The sequence below is a fragment of the Cryptomeria japonica genome, unplaced genomic scaffold (genome assembly GCF_030272615.1).
Source record: "Cryptomeria japonica unplaced genomic scaffold, Sugi_1.0 HiC_scaffold_17, whole genome shotgun sequence".
Classification (NCBI taxonomy): domain Eukaryota; kingdom Viridiplantae; phylum Streptophyta; class Pinopsida; order Cupressales; family Cupressaceae; genus Cryptomeria; species Cryptomeria japonica.
The window spans coordinates 240,757-261,440 of NW_026728839.1; the positions used below are offsets into that span (position 1 = coordinate 240,757).

General features: G+C 36.6%; 1 protein-coding gene across 3 annotated transcripts in view; it reads right to left on the minus strand.

The window, feature by feature from the left end:
- Positions 1-20,684, minus strand: part of LOC131050272 (FKBP12-interacting protein of 37 kDa) — a 137,817-nt gene that overhangs the window by 92,471 nt on the left and 24,662 nt on the right. For all 3 annotated transcript variants that reach the window (XM_057984459.1, XM_057984461.2, XM_057984460.2), the window contains 3 exons: positions 6,496-6,583; positions 6,255-6,319; positions 6,048-6,125 (listed from right to left, as the gene is read on the minus strand). In XM_057984459.1, coding sequence (XP_057840442.1) covers positions 6,048-6,125; positions 6,255-6,319; positions 6,496-6,583 — 231 coding nt within the window. The remainder of the gene's footprint in view (positions 1-6,047; positions 6,126-6,254; positions 6,320-6,495; positions 6,584-20,684) is intronic.

Here is a 20,684-nt window from a genome sequence, read left to right on the forward strand (position 1 = left end):
GATACATGTGACCTATTTGCCTTGGTCAGCTACAATGAATTTGGCACCAAAATACAAAAATTGTTTTACAAGTTACAAGTTACATTTGCTTTGGGTCTTGCCCTGTAACACGTTACATATAGCTTTTACGCCCAAATAGGGCCAGTCTCATATGATTACAAATAGGTCCAGCTTATATGCCAAATTTCTAAGGCCAATGGCCAATTAGAAATTCAAAGGCTAGGTCGGCCCAATCAAGGGATGCGGCCTAGCTATATTTCAACACAAATTTATTGAAGATTTATGAACAAATAATAAATTTGTGAATTAATGTTGTGTGTGCAAGTGGTGAAGAGAGCAGAATTTACAAGTGCATTGTGTGCGGTGTGAAGAGAAGTTGATTTAAAAAAAATGAATATATTCATTTGCAGCTGGCATTCTATTCCCAGACATACCATTGAAGTTTCCCCAAGAGTGCTGTACACCTTGGAAAATATTCGGATAGGGTCAAATCTTGTTAGAAGGCTTAATAAGCCTTGTTTCATCCTTGGCACTGCCCTTATAAGCCTTAATAATGCTGCAGCAGCCTTTTTAGTGAGGAAATAAGTTTTCAAAGACTGATGTACCTTTTTCCAAAGGAGCTGTACCAATATCAAAGGCAGCAATTTTTGTATGGAAAGTGCTGTACATCTTCAATAACTGGTCAAAGATAGTATTGACTGCTGATTGGCACTTATTTCAAAGACTGATGTACCTTTTTCCAAAGGAGCTGTACCAATATCAAAGGCAGCAATTTTTGTATGGAAAGTGCTGTACATCTTCAATAAGTGGTCAAAGATAGTGTTGACTGCTGATTTGGACTGCCAATCAGCTACCTTTTGAGGTAAGCAAAGAAATAAAAAAATATTGGTAAGTTCATTAGTAGGAACAAACTCTATTTGTTGTTTGGAATTTACAATTTACAACAGCAATACATGAATTTAGCATTTGTAGTTAGAATATTCATCAATCAGTAATTTTTGCAAAGAAAAGTTGTTTGGAGCAATTGGAGCTGCCAGATTTAATTTTGTGGTAATTATTCGTGAAAATCTGTTAAAACGCTATCGGATGAACTGTTTGACGAAATCTCTCTGTAAAATCTTTGAACATTGGCATGGTTTAATGATGGATATATGATTCAGAATTTTATTTGCAACTCTTGTGATTGTTAGTATTCAGAAATTCTTCATATTTAGTTATATGCAAATGTTTGATGAAATGCCTGCAAGTAAAGAATCAAAATTAATGCAAACTTGGAACAAAATTTCTTGGAGTTAATATATGATCCTCTTGAAATCTATTTTGTAATGTTTGTCAATCTATAGATTTCTAAGTTTAGGTGCTCCCAAGAGTTTTCTCAAAGAGTTTGATGCCCTCTCTAAGAAATTGAAATTCCTTTAGGCGGGTAATTTGGAATCTCACAAATGGAGTCTTGTGAGTTGGGCCTTGTTTGTAGATCTAAGAGGGTGGGAGGCCCTGGGCTTCAGAATCTAAGCTCAATTTTCAGGCCTTGGCCACCAAATTATATTGGACATGGTGTAAGGTTGAGCCAAGGTTCTCAATTTTAAAATTTAGGGGAGGTTGCAAACAAAGATATCTCATGAATGGAGTTGAGTGGGAAGAATTCAATGATTTGGATCACTATTAAAAAGGGAGAGTTGCTTAACAAGCAAGGCTTGTTCTAGATTATAAATAAAGGTAATAATGTTTTATTTTGGGATGATTCATGGGACAACCATCCTCCTATTCTCTCCTCTTTTCCTCATCTTCAACCTCTTCATGACATCTTCCAAAGATTCGTTGGTCCAAGGTGGTGGATTTTAAGCATAACTTTTCTATGAGGAAATCTTTCCTCCAAGGTTGGAAGGAGATTTAAAAGTTCACCTAGAGGAGGTTTGTCAAAGGATAGGGAGGCCTTGGCTCCAATTTTGGCATCTAGGCCATGTAGCTCTTTGGAGGACCCTGATATTCAGGAACTCTCGGTTATCTTTCATTAGAGATGCAGAAAGATAGGTACATTGAGTTTCCTAGGTGGCAAAGTGTTTGGAACAAGTATGGCTAGCCTAAGTGTAATTTCTTATGTGGCTATAGAGTCTAAATAAGTGTGTTACTTGGGAGAATATCTGTAAGAGGTATTTTCATGGGACGGCCCCCTGCTTCAGCTTCTTTCCATGGGCTAGAAAGAAATTGTCATATTTTCCAAGATATGTGGATTGCCGTTATACAAGTTTGGTATAAAAGTAAGAGCATGCTCAAGGAGACCATTGAGACTGAATTCCGAGATGAGGATCCTGTTACCTTCTTGGATATGCACATTGTCAAACTTTTGGAGTTAATCTTTCTTTCTACTTCACAAGCTATGTTGGGCTCAAGAGTTCAGAAAGCTAGGAAGGCGAATAATCAGGTAAGTGGTCCTCCTCCTCCCTCTAACTTCCTTAAAATCAACACAGATGGCTCCTCTAGAGCAACCCAGGTGCAAGAAGGATTGGTGGTATTGGTCATGATATTGCTGGTCTAGTTCAGTTTTCCTCTCTAACTACATGGGTAATCTAATAATTAGATAGAAGCTTGAACTATTCTTTTTGCTCTTGAAAAGCATTGTGCTATTGCCTAGAAAAAGATAATATGTGATACTGATTCTATGATTTTGATCTCCCTTTCTAATGATGGGAAGTTTTAGGATTCCTCTTGGAAACTAGGTCTAGTGGCTAAGAAAATTCTTTGTTTGTCATGAGGTTTAAAGTTGTATCCTTTGTTCGCATCCCCAATGAATGGAACAAGGCTGCTAACTAAATGAGCCTCAGATAATTCTCAGATTCTCAGTTGCTTCCTCAGATTCTTTACGAGGACTACAGGGATTGATTTAAGCTGGTTGAGGTTGAGAACAGAGAGGTGTGATCAGAATTGTGGTTCTTCTTTGCATTCTGTCAATTGGTTTGGTAGGGATCCCTGATGGATTCTTTGTCTGTTGTTTATTGTGATGGCTATGGCCATCTGAAAATCTTTCTATGTATCTGTTATTTAGGTTTTCTTAATATAATTTTATTTTTGCCCCACAAAAACACTATAAATATAATAATATAATATTATAATTATTAAAAATATCTAAATACATTACCGGCTCCTTGCCTATCATGCCCCCCGCCATGATGACTTCAACAAACCAATCACAACAGTATTAATAACTAAACCTGGGCAATGCATTGCATGGTACAAGGCTAACTAGGGCAGAAGTTAGGGCCAACCCAGGGCAACAATGTATCGTAGCTTTAATAAGTTAATTTAGGCAATAAAATATAAGTGAAAGGCTGACTCATTGGAGCAGAATCACCTTGTAAGAAGGCTGACCTATCTTGGCATAATCGCACCATTTAGAGAGTCCAAATACATTAAAGGATATTAAGCAATTAAATGATAAGAAGGCCAAATCATGATTAGACACCTCTATAGGGAGAGAAGTCACCACACTTGGGAAGTCATCCCTATTTATAAGAAGTCACCTCCAATCAAGAAAGGTGGGACGGAGTATAAAAAAGGGTATGCAAGATAGAGTTAAAGGCAGCAAATGGAATCAAAAAATCTACCATCTAACAACAGATATAAGCGGGGATAAATCCTAAAAGCAGTAAGCAATCAGCAGCAACACAGCAATCATCCTAAATAGGAGACAACAAATTAAATGATGCAACCATCAGTTACTTCACAAAAATAGTATATAGGCATAGAACCATGAAGGAAGGCAATCTATCCAATTAGCAATCAGTGCTCATAAAGAGCAGATCAGTCCAGAAGATATCAAGCATCAAGCATCAAGGAATCGTTTCAAAAAGGAACATCAATCCTCATAAGAGAGAAAACAATATCCAGCGATCCAATAAATAGATCGAACCATTCAGCATCCAAGGAGGGAATCGGCATCAAGGTCAGATCTGTCTAAATTGTATCAGCAAACTGAAAGTCTATAACCTGCAATAATCTTATGTTCTACAATTATAGTAGTATGAAGTAGTGGAATCAATTATTGTTATGATAATGTGAAATACATACTCTAAATCATTAATCTATCTAAACCCCGACAAGCAATCATGTGGAAAAGAGGAGGAAATGCAAGAAAAGGGAGCAGCTACGAGATCACCATCTAAGTAGACCACCCCATGATGGATGTCCAATATGCCTACCGCTTGGGGCCAATAGGGTAAGTGTCCGCTCTCGAGCTTAGATAGGAGGATTTCCGGGCACTCTATTGTGATTTCCTTCCCAACCTCTATAATGGTTGATTGTTGGAGGAACCACGAGTCATAAGAGGATGAATAAGGAGACATGAATAGGGAGGGTAGATACAAGCACCCCACTAGGTAGACAACCCCGTGATGGATATACAATGTGCCTGCCACTTGGGGCCAAGAGGGTGAGTGTCTGCTCTTGGCCTTAGTGTGAGGATTGCTTCAGGCCAACCTATCATGCTCCCTCATTCAACCCCTATTGTGATTGAATACTAAAAATGAATATAGATGTGGTGAAAATTAAAACAATAGGGAGGGCAGAGACAAGCATCCAATTAAGTAGACCACCCCATGATGGATGTCCTATGTGCCTACCACTTGGGACCAAGGGGGGTGATATATCCACTCTTGGGCTTAGCGTGAGGATTGATTAGGGGCAACCTATTGTGCTCCCACATTCAAACCTATTGTGATGAATATAGATGTGACATGACTTATCTAATGAACTATGATGATTATATATCATTATACTCGTATATGTGATTACTAACCCTAATAGAAATAATTCATCTTATAAATTATATCCAAATATTATCTAACATGGTTATGAGATTTCACCCAGATTTATCTTGATAAAGATGTTTTATTGGTAAAGGTATGATCCCTAACTATCTTACATTTCTTATTTTAATGGAATTCGTGATTTTTGGGCACCATCCCGGGTCCTCCAAAAAGGGGACATTACATTGCCACACCAAGTCAGATCCCAAATCCAGTTCAAACTGGACCCAGATCCAGGGGGCTTGGACCGTTGATCTGACACCAGAGACTTTACAAGGTGAACAGTAGGCACGAGGAGAAATTTGACAGCAAAATCTCCACTATAGTGGTTATTAAAATCTATCTGTCTGTCTCTCTATCTGTAGAGATATACATGTATATATACATATAATATATGTACATATAAACTATTGCACATTATCATCACAAATAACTTACCTCCAGATTTGACAAATTACTACCATGATATTTTTGAACAGAGTCGCAATTTCCACACAATTTAAAAAGCAAAAATCAATCTAAGTGGTTAAATCTTGATATCAACAAAGAGAAATCTCCAGAATAAGCTGAAAGTGATGAAATGCAGACACAAATGTTCAATTCTTCCAGAATATGGAGTAGTAAGGAACATGTCACACTTCAACTCAATCCTTGTTTGACATTGCCCCTGCTCTGCTCCAAATGACTAGTTTTTAAACTAAAGAAGTTTCATATGTACAAAAAAAAAACTATATATAGCATACATGAATTAATGTACAAAAGTTAGCATCTCTAGCCAAAGCTCAAAACTTTTAAGTTTCTTATGCAAAATAACTGTACATCATTGTCATACAATGATAACTGAAACAACCCAGCCATCTATGATTTCACTTCATCCATCTACTGCCAGCACAGTCTAGACCAGCCAAATATTATTCAGACTGCCTATAGAAAAGGTAGTCCGCTATTGAGACCTCATTGAGATCTTGGCATGCACAGATCAAAATCAACACTCTTCATCTAGAACCCAACAAAAGTTTGTTTTTATTGCCTAAAGTCCAATAAATGATGCTAGAGGAGCAAATTTCATCGGTGAAACTCAAACATTACAAACTAGAGTAGTTGGGAAAACTTGAGTCTCCAAACAATTATTATTTCATAACTGATAATCAAAGACTTCAAAGGATACTAACTAACATATTTTTAGCAGAAAGAAATGATTCAACCTAAGGATAGTCCTTGCCATAGTAAAAGAAGATAGATTACCTTTAATTCTGTGATTTCCTGTTCCCGTTTTGCAAAATTTACAATAAATGCTGCCTCCTTTTTCCTTGCCTTCTCTAACTGTTACAAAAAGTAACAAAAAAACTGAGCACAAGATACCAAATCAACCAGCAATATATAATAAATAGTTCAATTTATATGCAGTGCCTGCTTGAAACTCTACATGGCATTCCCATGCCAGCATTTCACCTGTTCTTTCAATGATTCCTCGGAAGATCTCAGATTCTGCACAGCAATCACCACAATACCTGGTTCTACATCACCAAAAGAAAAAAATTATGACCAATGGAAAACAAGGCATAATATTTATTAAATGCATGAATACTACAAAGCATCTGTGAATCATAAATTGCATTCAATCCAAAATTTCAAGACTGCTTTAGAATACCAAGGAAAAAAAGAAAATTCTACAACAAGAGAAACAGCTAACCAGGACATGTGCCTGCGGGAATAAATGACTCATTCTGAAAAGCTGAACGCCACTTCTCTAGCTCATCTTCAGCCTGTTTGCATTTGTCCTGCAGTAAAAGTAAAAAAATTCCAATGTGACATAAGATGTAACTTAAGGAATATAATATAATTACATTGCAATGTGCATAATTCCTTTAACAGTAAGCAATAATGTGGAGTAATATGTTCAGTTACATCTCATATATAGCAATTTACATAGGCATAGATAAGATACAAGAATTAGACTTAGGATTCACTCGCACCTAAATACAGATACACATAAAATATGATGTCCCTTCCTAATAACAGAATACAGATAAGTTTGCCTGATTGAGGTCATAAGTAAAAACAATCAGATAATAGAGAAAATAACAAAATTCGTATTGGCTTAACAGTAAAGAGATTAATTGAATACAATAAATTCATATTTACTTTATTTCACAGCAGAATTTGACGTAATATTCCTTATTATTATACCAATTACGGTTGCCTGGAATAGAAACCAGAATAAGTATATCAGACAATAATTAATTCAGAAATAAATAAATCAGATATGCAGGTGAAAGATTAGCAGAAGATTCATAGACAAATTTTACCATAATGGTTCATTTGGGTTTAGTCGAACAGTAAGCTGATTCATTTGTATTATTTGTTCCAGAAACATGGTACAGTTAGATTTATTAATTAGTTCTTTACCTTTCCTAGAGAGGCAGTGGATGGTAAGGGTGGTTCATCATGGCCAAACCCAAACCCAGGAGCAGTCACTTGCCCTCCTGGCCTACTAGTTCATCCTCACACAGTAGGTGGTATATTTAGGTGGGCAATCGACCCCCCTACAGATCCCCTCTCCCTGGAACAGTATAGGTTAATTCTGATGATTTATATAATTACGACAGAGAATTATTCTAATTCTGTCATTTATGGAAACTATTTATTCTGTGTATTAATTATTCCTCTAGATTAGTTCTTCCATTTTAATGTATTCATTAGGTGAATTATCAGTAATCTGAGACAAGTTATATAATTATTTGAAGCTTCCCTCTGAGGCATAAGGGCGGTCTGCATCCTAACATTTATATATTTACGGTCACTGATTGTAGCAGAGAAGACAGTTCACATACTTATCGTATTATATGGGTTTGAATTAACGTAGTTCACATAACTATCATATTATATGGATTTGAATAAATACAGTTCACATTACCATAGCCTAAAACTCTAAGCATTAATCTATCTATAGACTGTAAAGGCAGACAGATCTGACATGCGTCAGATCTGGTCTGCCATTATACATAAAATTAAACATGACTCCTACGTATTGCAGATAATATTAATATTACTGTTAAATTCTGCATACAGACATTATCAAGCTTCATATATTAGGCATACGTATTAAGCACATTCCCTATGCATACTGCCGAGAACAAGGATATTACTGCCTGTAACTTCATAATAGCTCTGATATGATCTGAATGATCAGTCTTAGTCCCCCCTTGCATTCGTGTGCAGTATCGGCCTTTTCTTATAGTGGTCCGATGTCTCTTTGGGGAGAGACGTGGCTTTAATAAAGGTCACGTCTCCCTCTAACAATTACTTGCCTTAAACAGCCCGATACTCCTAGTAAGCTTTCATTATTATTATTGATTGCTTTGCTAATATTTAATTAACATAGGGAATATAAGTCTTTCCTTAATTGGTATTCTTCAATCTGCCTTTGTGATCTTAATTAATTACTATTGGATATATATATATTAATGTTGTATACATAAATTATTATATCCATTAATTAATTATTGTATAGTTGTGTGAATAAAAATAATATATAAGGGCATATTAATAATATGTTTATTATTTTATGAATTTGAATACTTAAACTAAAGAAGTCATATCTTTAATTGAATGAACAATAAGTAATATATATGTATGTATGTATGTATGTATATGTAAACATTAAATATATTCAGATAGGGCATGAATATCTTTACATTTTACTGGATTAATTATAGTTTGGATTACACTACTGATCGGTATGGGATGGGGATATGACATAAAAGGTGTACATTTTATAGGCATATATCTTCTCAGTCATGGCTTTCCACCGTTTTATAATAGAAATGATCCTATTACAGAAGTTACAAACAAAAGTCAGAATGTCACGTGTTGCAAGGATAACTGACTACTCACTATATATTCTATAACATATGACATATAAGTATAGCAAAGTGTAAATACTCTGCAATGCATGATCAGCAAATAAACACAACACTAAAGTATTCATCACGTCATCTCTACATTGGATATAATCATCCCTGGTCTCTTCTATATTTGCAGGATTGTGCATAAATGTGAACCAGGGGATCCTAATATCTTGTGATGCTTTTTGTGCCAATCTGATACATTTTATCTGACTATTTTAATTTGTTCTTGTCCTGGTCTGAATAGTATGTCTTATGGAAGGAAGGGTTAAAAGTCCAAAACCGTCCTGAGAATACACCACTTACACCTGTTCTATTTAATTTGGAGGTTATCAGATCTGTGAGTGTCTTAGAAAGCCAAATAGTTGAGAAATAAAGTGACTCACTTTGACCTAACAGCCTATATGATGGTATGACAATCGTATAGAATAGTATACCTAGTTTTCTGTGATATTGGTTCCTTTGATATTTGGCAGTGTGTAATTTCCCTTGAGGAAATGTGGTTGGGCTAAATGTCTTTTTCCTATAGAGCTTCAATTTTTCCTAATCCCTGTGACCTTGACAAGTAGTTTTGCTGAAATTTCTGCAAACTTGTTCTACACTTCTTGTGATGTAAAATCAACAGGCAGTGTGACTGAATTGTTACTGTGCAAGGGATTGAAAATTGCAACTTAACACCAGAGGTGAACGAGATGGAGGCAAGCTGTACTCCTCTCAAACTATGTAGGCTGATGGGAAGATACTTGTGTGTCATTCCAAAATGGTATACAATTGTATGGACAAATTGAAAGAACATTTGTAGAGAACAATAACACAACCAAGCATCCTCCACAATAATTTCCACGTAGATGATGCTATCCAGTTCCAATCCAAAATGATGGTGAATAGAAGCCAATACTGTGCTCAATGAGATAGACCTCACTGCTTGAGTTTTATTGAGGAGTACATTGATTTAAGTACTTTCTTTAGGCTAATCTAAGGACAACAGATTGATCCCCCATTCCTTCATTCTAAAATTTTAATGATTCTATCAGTTGACAATAAGAACGCAAGAAGCTAGGCACTAGAGTCTATCACCCTCCATGATTAAATGAATCCCTCCTCACACTCTAGAAACCTTTGGAAATGCACTTTTCTTTTGGTTTACAATCCACTTAGAGAGCACAGTAAAGTGTTCCTCGTCCTACTGAAATCCTCTTTCTCTTTGAAGATAGTGTTCTAAGAACACCTCATTTTTGTGTCAGGAAGAGATGGGAAGCGATTTGTAAATATAAATCCATGTGAGTTTCCTCACTATATATTTGATACTCACATAAAATGTTACAACTTACAATGCATTTCGAAAAACTAAAGGTTCTCCATTCTCTGTTGCCAATTAAAATCTGTGTCATCAACATATCTTTTCCACCATTTTAGCTCCAATCAAAACAAGTTAAAGACCTAGAAACACTCTACTGGCAACAAGATAGCAACCACTTTTAGCCTGCTCTATGAAATTGCCATGGTACCTATAGAAAGCTGATTAAGATGGAGCTCAACTACTAAGTAATTTCCTCATGTGTTACTGCCCTTACTACCTCAATAGCTAAACAGTGAAATCTTTTTGTATGAGGTCACTTCAAAGTTCACCAACAACAAAACTATCTCCCTCATCCAACTGTGTTTTTTCTATGGAGCCAACAAGATGCGTTTTTCATGGGCGATCAAAGTCTCACCAGCAAAAGGTGTGATTTTCATTGCCCAAAATGCAGTGAGATTATAAGTTGGGATACAAAAAACTAATAGTTTTGGGACATTATGGGGTTCCATCTATATGAATCTTTAGTGATACATGTATCCTTGTACTGACAGCTGTATAATATGCAACCTTTTTTAGAGGACAGCCACCAATACTTGAAGATGCTCCAGCATCTCTAATGGTACTTGAAAAGTAGATAGCCATTTATAATTTCAAAATGAGTTGTTTGATATGACTTTCATTATAGGTATTTGAACAATAAGTAGTCAATGCAACAAGTCATATCAAGAAAATATGTAAGTTCCACGGCATTTTGGGAATGGATGCAGAAAAACAGCAAGGGATGTGTTTCATGGATGGCAATCTGGAGGCCATTTTTGGGGAACGGTGGGACAGCAATATATAGATAGATAGAGTCAAATTTTTGTAAGTTCAACTAATATTGAGAAACATGACATCAAAATCAAGACAGTGACTGCATTAAAACAGCAATAAATATATTGTGACAGCAATATAACAGCAATAAACTTAATCATGACAGCAGCAAATGTATAAATACAATAAATTTATCATGATTCAAATTCATAGCTAATGACATAAGTTATATAACAGTTAACAATATTTTTTAAATGTCATACAGGAATTCTAAAACAGTACTTTTTTAATGTCATAAAGTAATTTTCAAACAGTATTTTTTCAATGACATGAAGGATTTGTATGTCAAAAAGTTGCCTTGCCACCAGGATCATCTGATCATCCCCAGAACAATCAAGGGATGTCTTAGACATCCTTGGACACCTTGGAGATAGTCAAACATCCCCATGGCATTCCCTATTCCTGCAAGGCATTTCCAGAAAAGATTGGAATATTGAAGATTCTTTAAGATGGCCAAGGGATCTCCCCTATTGTCCTACCATACCCAAAATGCCTTTGGGAACAAGGACAAGGGTTTTAGGGCCAATGATACATCCCCATGTAACACAAGAAAATATCAAATCAAGTAATGACCCATAGATTCACCAAAGAGGGATGATATAATTGCAAATGCCCAAATTTATTTTTCTTTATATTTAAGCATCTCACAAATGCCTTCAAAAATGACCTTCTAAGAATATTTTAGCTTGACCACATAATATTATTGCCATCATAGTGTTGTGACTCGCTAAGGACTTGTCCATATTGTAATGTACAAGGAAAAATTAACTTGAATTCCCAAAATAAGATTCAATTAATTCAAATCGTATCTCTTTCTAATCACCAAGTTCCCGATGTGGGCAAGGTGAGACAACACGGAGACTAGAATGAAGACAATGAAAATAACCAACAAGATATTGGCGGCTTGCTGACCAAAGTTACAATAATATCAAACCATAGAATAAATCAATGACAAAATAGATGATAGTGATATGAAAATTCAAAATTCTGATCATTTTAAACTAGCAGATAATAAGCAGAAATGCATTAAAACCAATATGGCAAACTATATCATTAGATTCCAATTCACATCAATGGTGCATAATAATATAAAAACAAAAGGATCCAACAGGTAAACCGACCAAAATCTAATTACAATGAAAACATGGATCCAATGGCAAACCATCCAAGATGTTTATAAATTAAAATCAACTATTCACTGTAAACCATCCAGTTATTACAATATTGGATTTGTAAAAATAAATGGAGCTTCACATGATTAATCTGCAAAATCCAAATAACTCAAAACATTGCTCTGAAAACTAGAAATGAATTGATACCTCTACATGTTGAGATGAAACCCAAAAAGACTAAAGATAAAGTCCAAAAACATTGAAACCATGACCTCAAATGAAACAAGAAATTAATTGGCCCGTACCCAAACTATAAGACACTACGGAGAAAACACAGTTCAAATGTCTAATATCTTGATTGTTTCTATTTGCTGCATCCTCTGTATGAACCCCTTTATGACCAGGTAGAGCCCTAAAATACCTTCGAAATTTGCTGCAATCAAACTTGAGTTGTACCATCAAGTTTGGTGGATAGTATCGCATGGAAAAATCATAAATCTGTCGTGTACATCTAAACAAGAAAGATGTAACTAGATTGTAGAAACAAATGGCGCAGCCTGTTATGACAAAGTACGGGCAGTTTAAAGAAGCACGGCCAGCTTCGGAGGGGTATGATAAGTCTTTGGAATTAGATAAATGTAATCTTCCTTTCAATGGTACAGCCTACCAATGATATTAGTCTCACCAAAGTACAGATAGATAGTCAACAACATGATTTTATCATCATTCAACAACAAAATCATTGAAAAACTGCACACCAAAATCTGGAACTGAAAACAACTAGAAATCTTTATCAGCTAGAGCACCCTAGTAATCCGTGCGTAGAATTGCCAAAAAACGTTAGAAGGGTTTTCATTCTCAAAAACCATCATACCAAAAGGGATTTCATCCTCAAGTGAAAAAAGAACTCATGTTCATTCTTGGAAATCGAAATTGATAGAATGAGCAAGAAGTCCTTTTTCAAAAACGATCATCCCTTTTATAACTTTTTCGACGTAAAATAATATAACATTATATTTTTATTATATTCTTTCCTCAAAATTATAAAATATTAAAATGTCCCTTTAACTTTCACATTTAGAACCCTTGGTCTGGTGACATTTATAATTCATTATAATGTCCTTAAATAATTAAAAATGTCATCTTTAGATTTATAACATGAAGTTACTTTTCAACAACTTGATTTAATTATTTAATTATTTCCTTTTCTCCACCACCCCATTAGCCTACAATGAAATTTTAGAAAGATAAGCAAAAGGTCTTCATTTAACTTACACTAAAGAAGGAAACATGGCAATATTCTCTCCCAAAAATTGCTTGTCTGCGAGCAATTGCAAATTGGGATGCCCCAAAATCTACTCTCCTTCCCATGACATCCTCAACTAATCCTTCCAATGAACCAAATATTCTTTTATACTTTTACTTCTCAATTTTCACTCCTTAGTGTCAACAATTTCTTCAAGAACCAAAATCAAATTCCCTCCATCATCCAAGGGTGGTAGCTCAATTTATGGAATAATTATAAATTATACAATCCTCTAGCAATTCTAACTCATAAGCAACTTCCCAAATCCTTTGCTTGATTCTATATATAAACGAGGCATAAGATTCTCCACTCCTCTTACAAGAGAACTAGTTGTACGGTTGTAGTTTCAAGAAGACCATGTCACCTACATTATAAAGGCACTCAATATGATTGCTAATCTGCATACATTTTCTACTAATTTTGAGCATGATAGAGGCTGTCCCTAAGAGTTATAAAGATATCTTGTCTTTGTCAACCAAATATTCGGCTCTTGAAACCCTTTTATCTGAAATAACAACATCAACAAAAGTTTGAGTCTCATTGTCATGCAAAGCCATAAATGGTATCATCTTAATAGACACTTGATAGGTGGTGCTATAACAATGCTCTCCCAAGTAGAGCTATTTGATCCATTCTTATTGATGACCAGCTACTTAGTTCATCAAGTAGCCTTTCCCCCATTTTTGTACAATCTCAATCTACCCATTTGTTTAGGGGTGGTAGCAAGCGTTGAGGTGAAGACAAAGTTGCGTGGAAACGGATACACATACAAATACGGATACGGATACGACCTTTTTTTAAGAACCACAATATGGATACGATTGGATACGATATTCATATAAAACACATACACATATATTTAACATAATTTTCTAAGTTATTAAAAGAGATTTTCATTACTTCAAAAGTAATATAGACACATAATTGCTACATAAATAATTATAAGTTGATTTAACAATTCAAAATATACAAAAAATGTAGAGTTGCATTGGAAGATAACCCAAAAATGGGTTGCTGAAACAGAAAAACATTTCATTTGTCATTCTCATTTTTTTTTTTGAAAATGCATGAATGAATTTTTTTTAATTAAATTTAGGAAGATTTATGTCAAATTTAAAAAAAAAATCAAATCCCATGGAATCTGACCTGGTTGGAAAATCAAGGTTTTTTGAGCACTTGTGAGCATAGTTTCAGATACGTATCCGGGACATATCGGATACATATCCGTTTTGGATATGGGGATATGCGCGCCTAGGGAGGGACAAAGGAGTTTCTGGCTACTCTGGGTGAAGCTCAATTTTTGCCAAATGAAAAAGATCGTACCACAACAAAATTAGGAACCAATTTTTTCCATCACTCACAATATTTTTAGGCAAACCATGGAGCCAAAACACTTCTTTGGAAAACAAATTAGCAAACTGCTATGCTTTGCAATCTAAAGAAATGGCAAAAACATGAGCATACTTAGCAAGCGTTGAGGTGAAGCTCAATTTTTGCCTAATAAAAAAGATCCTGCCACAACAAAATTAGGAACCAATTCTCCCCATCACTCACAATATTTTTAGGCAAACCATGGAGCCAAAACACTTCTTGAAAAACAAATTAGCAAACTGCTATGCTTTGTAATCTACAGAAATGGCAAAAACGTGAGCATACTTAGAAAATCAACTACAATGTGAATACAGTCCTTGCCTTGTGTTTTTGAAAGTCCGATAATAAAATCCATGGAAATAGTCTCCCATTTATGATGTGAAACTAGTAAAGGGCTACAACAAACCTGCTAGAAAAATATATTCTGTCAACAACAAGACACTCCCTTAAAGGCGTCATCCTTAAGGCCTTTCAATGAAAATATTTCTTCTATTTGTTTATATATTTTGAAGTAATGACCAACTAAGGATGTATCAGGGGCTTCTCTTAAAATCTTATCCTTCATCACATATTCAAGCACCAAAATGATTATGTTCTTGTAATGAATAAGATCATTAACTACCTCATACTTGTCATCTTGCAATCTACCTTCCAATATGTCGATAGCAAAGGCATTTTTGGAATATTTTACTAAAATGTGAAACTTCCACTCAACTCCAATGTCAATTATAGAACATAAAATGGGCTTTCTTGACAAAGAATCTGCAACAGTATTCCTTTTACCTTTAACATACTCTATGTCAATGGCATATGCTTGAAGTTTCTTACCCTTTCTATTGTATTTCATTGAGGTCCTTTTAAATCAATAAGTATTTTAAACTATTGTGGTCTGTTTTGACCAAACTTCCCTCCCACCAAGTATTTTCAAACTATAATGGTCTGTTATAATTAGGATACAAGAAAGTTTAGCAAGGGTACCTCCTTAAGCATTTTTTTTCCTCTTGATCCTCTTGCATTTACTCTTCTGCTTCACTTTCCTACTCCAATTCTTCAACTCCTAATTTTTCATCTGAAACTACTTAAATGTAGTGTATTTGACCCTTTCTAAGACATCTGTGGCTTGGTACCCAAGGCTCTTTGCATTTGAACCAAAATTTGTTCCTCCTCAATTCATTTTTTCTCTCCTTCCTTTCTTGAAGGAAATAACTTATGTTGATTAACCCTTTCTTGAAAGACTTCTTTGAAGAAAAATCTGTTGGCATGATTGTGTAATACGCTGCCCTGTGCTTCAGTTTCCTTTTCTAACTTGCTGTTGGTAATATGTCGACAGTTGGTAGTCTCTCAATGAAGGTATGGTTTTTTTGTGTGTGTTTGCTGTAGTTATGTTGGTCCTGGTGCGTTTTATTTCTTGGAGTTTAACCATGAAAGATTACCAGCAAACATGAAACAATACACATAACATACATCACACAACATATTGCTTCAAAACAAAAAATAATTTCACTGTAATCAATACTAAACTTTCCAGTTTTGCGTGACAAGTATTCATGCTTATTACAACCTTCAGTGGCATGTAAATACACTTCAAAAAGAGCAGAAAATGAATTCTAAAACCTGGAACGTTCTTGTGGCTGGTAATGACAGCGTTGCAGCAGACAACTCCAGCTAACGGAGCCACGTACACCACCACCAATTAGCACGCCAAACATCAGCCTAAACGTCTCTTCAGTGACTTTCTGAAAACTAAACTCAGCTTCTGATTTTTAGACACCAGTACCAATAGCATAGTCAAACTCCATAACGTGGTTCTTCTCCAATCTCTGTGACCAGATTATAACCAGCTTCAGGTGAATTTCAGGTGATCAGTGGCTTAATACTCTAAGGCGATATAGCAGAATATGTTGCACAGTTCTCCTCCAATTTGTCCTACTGGTTAAGCTGTGATACCAAATGTGAATACCAACCAGTTTTCTAATTCGATCAGCTGAAAAGTCTCCCTGTGAATGCCCTCGATACTTTCCAGTATGACTACCATTTCTTAGAGAAAATCACCCAGTCAAGTCTCCTGTAGCTGCCCACCCAATTCAAATAAATTCCAGATTGATACTGCTATAAAGCCAAACCCAGTGGTTAAAAACTTACTGCGATTTTGTTCTGCAATCACTCCCAGCAATTGCTCATCCCAGAGTTTCCAAATTGATACCCACAGTTTCCTGAGAACTCCACAAATCACACAGCTGAAGCTGACTATTTTACCTTTCCTCCAAAGAAATTCCTAGGCTGTTTCTTTCAACAGTGTAGGAATTGTTGGCTGTGAGGGGTTGCGTCCTCAATGCCCAAATCTCCAGAATTATCTTCCAAAAATCACCATTACCAAAACTCTATTCCCAAAGATGTCTAAAACTCGTTTAATGCTTTCTTTTTTTACCTCATTTGGGCTCAAATCCCAATGCACCAGGAATGTGGGATATTAGAAAGTTATAATAAACAATATTAAACCTTATGTCTCCTTTTTGAAAGGGGACTTCTAATTTTTTCCCTTTAAACTATAGACCCCACATTTAATAAAACATTAAAGATAAATATTTAAATTTAACTTAGTACTTTTCCATCAAATGCCCAAATAAATTAATAGCTCCATAAAATGGTGAACCTGCTGATGAAAGATGAGCCCCAAGATATTGGCATAATAAAATACATCAAATTTTTCACTACCACTGCACCCTCGTTGACTTACTATAAATAGTAAGTACCTAGAAATCCCATCAAAACACCTTCGATTGGCCTGAAAATGAAAATGCCTAGGCCAAATCCATCTCCAATCCCTGCAAAGTCCTGGTTAGCCCTCGGAACCATGGCAGAACGAGCTAACGACAAATCACCTCATGACTCCTAAAAAGGGGACATTACAATCTGCCCTCCTTGAAATTGCTTGTCCTCAAGCATTCTCAACTCAGGATGCTGTAAAACATGCTCGCCCTCAAGCATTCTCAACTCAGGATGCTGTAAAACATGCTCGCCCTCAAGCATTATCAACTTAGGATGTTGCAAAACATGCTCGCCCTCCCAAGTAGCATCCTCTACTGGCAACTTCTTCCATTTCACCAAATACTCACTGATGACCCGTCTCCGTAAAGTGTACTCCCTAGTAACAAGAATGGCCTCAGGAAACCAATATAAGTTTCCCCTCATCATCCAGAGGAGGTAACTCTGCAGAAGGTACCACGTTATGTCCCAACGCCTTTTTGAGGCGAGATACATGAAATACATTATGCACCTAACTATCTGTCGGCAACTCAAGCTCATAAGCCACCTCTCCAAATCTCTTGATAACTTTGAAAGGCCCATAATAGAATGGCTTTAGTTTCTCTGCACCACCCCTTTTGAGAGTGGATTGTCGATAAGGCTACAGCATAAGGTAGACCATGTCACCGACCTCAAAAGATCACTCCACTTTGTCCTGGTCTGCATGCTGCTTTTGTTGATTCTGAGCTTTTTGCATATTCTCCTTCAAGGACTTCATTATATCATGACTCTCCTATAAGACATCCTTAGCCTTAGGTACCCGACTATCACCAAACAACAAATCCAAAAAGCTCGAAGCCTCGTAGCCATAGAGGGCCATAAAAGGTGACATATAAGTGGTGTTATAACAGTACTCACCTAAATGCGACCACTTCACCCATGCCTTCTGCTGCCTTGCAATATAATTATGGAGGTATCCTTCCACCCACTTATTCACAATCTCGAACTGCCCATTTGTTTGCAGGTGGTAACTAGTGCTTAGTGTAAGCTCTATCCCACACAACCTAAAGAACTCCTGCCAAAAATTACTCATGAAACTGCTGTCCCTATCACCGACAATGCTCTGTGGCAACCCATGCAACCTGAATACCTCTCTAAAAAACAACTCTGTTGTCTGACCCATTGTATAGGTGGATGAAATAGTAAAGAAATGATCAAACTTTGTCAACTGATTCACCACAACATAAATGCAATCCCTGCCTTGGACCTTAGGTAGTCCCGTAATGAAATCCATCGACACACTGTCCCACTTCCTCTCGGGAATGGGTAGGGGCTGCAACAATCGACCTGGGAAAGAATGCCCATGTTTATTTTGCTGACATACAGGACAATCCCTCACGTATTGTAACACCTCAATCTTGAGCCCTTTCCACGTAAAGTGCTCTCTCACCTACCTGTATGTTTTGAAATAGCCCAGGTGTCCTGCTAACAGTGATTCATGGAAAGCTCTCGAGATCTTCAACTTCATAACAAATCCAGCACTAAGAAAATCCTCTCCTTGTAAATGATCAAGTCATTTACCACTATGTACCTGTCATCCTGAATAGTGCCATCTATAATCCCAGTGGCCCACTTGTCCTTTGCATACTCAGCCGAAATCATCTCCATCCAATCCTCTACTATATTACCCAACGCACACAAGTAAGGTCTCTTGGATAAAGCGTTAGCAACAATGTTTTTCTTGCCTTTGACGAAAACTATGTCAAAGTCAACCGCATGTAGTTTGTTGACCCACTTCTGCTACCTATCATTCAAATCCTTTTGTCCAAGGAAATGCTTCAAACTGTTATGATCCGTCTTGACTGTGAACCTGCTACCCACCAAGTACTGTTTGAATTTAGCCAAGGCATGCATTATTGCCAACATTTCCTTGTCATAGATGTTGTAACTCCTCTCAAGCCCCCTCAATTTCCTGCTCTCAAAAGCAATGGGGTGTCTATCCTGCATCAATACCGCACCAAGGCCTTCACTGAGGCATCACAATGCAACTCAAAAGACCTACTGAAATCAGGAATGGCCAACACTGGGCATATGCTCATCAACTCCTTAAACCTGTCAAAACACTATTGAGGTCTGTTTGACCACTCAAATGCATCCTTTCGAGTCAAATCTGTAAGGGGTGCAGTAGTCTGAGAAAAACCCCTCACAAAGTGGCGGTAGAATCCACACAAACCAACGAATCCCTTCAACTGAGAAATATTCTTCAGTGGCGGCCAATCCATAATAGCCCCGATCTTCTTCGAATCCACAGAACACCCTCAACACTGATGATGTGCCCCAAATACAACAACTCGGTCATCCCAAAAGCACATTTAGACATCTTTGCATATAGGGATTCACGCTCTAGTATGCTCAACACAATACCTATGTGTTTCAAATGCTCCTCCCAATTCTTATTATAAATCAATATGTCATCAAAAAATATCAGCACGAATCTCCTTAACTGATCTCTGAACGTCCTGTTCATACAGGACTGGAAGGTAGCTGGTGCATTAGTCAAGCCAAATGGCATGACTAAGAACTTGGCGTGTCCATAATGACACCTAAAAGTTGTCTTCTCCACATCATCCTCTTTGACCCGAATCTGATGGTAGCCGCAACTCAAGTCTATCTTGGAGAAGTAACAAGATCCATGCAACTCATCTATGAGCTCATTGATATGGGGAATCGAATATCTGTTTTTTATTGTTTTCTTGTTCAACTCCATGTAATCAATACACATCCTGAAACTTCTATCCTTTTTAATCAACACAACTGAAGAAGCAAACGAACTCTTACTAGGCCTGATGTGCCCCATCTGGAGAAGCTCTCTGATAGCCTTCTCGATCTCATCCTTATACCTTTACGAATGCCTGTAGGGTGTAGTAATAACAGGGTTAGCCCCCTCCTCTAATTCTATAACATGCTCAGTGCCCCTGTCATGAGGTCTACCTAGCGGAATATCACTAAACAATTTGGAGTGTTTGGTCAACAATGTCTGAACTTGTGGAGGATACTCCTACTTCTGTTGATCTATCATCTCTAGCATCACTAAAATCTCAACAGCCCACTACACCTGGTCATGATGAATCAACCGCTCCATCTGTCTAAGTGATACCACTCTAAGTCCACCATCTGATAAACGACGTAGTACCACTTGCTTGCCCTGATGCTCAAATCCCATTTCCACCTTCTCTAGATTAAATGTAAACTCTACAAGAGAAGTCA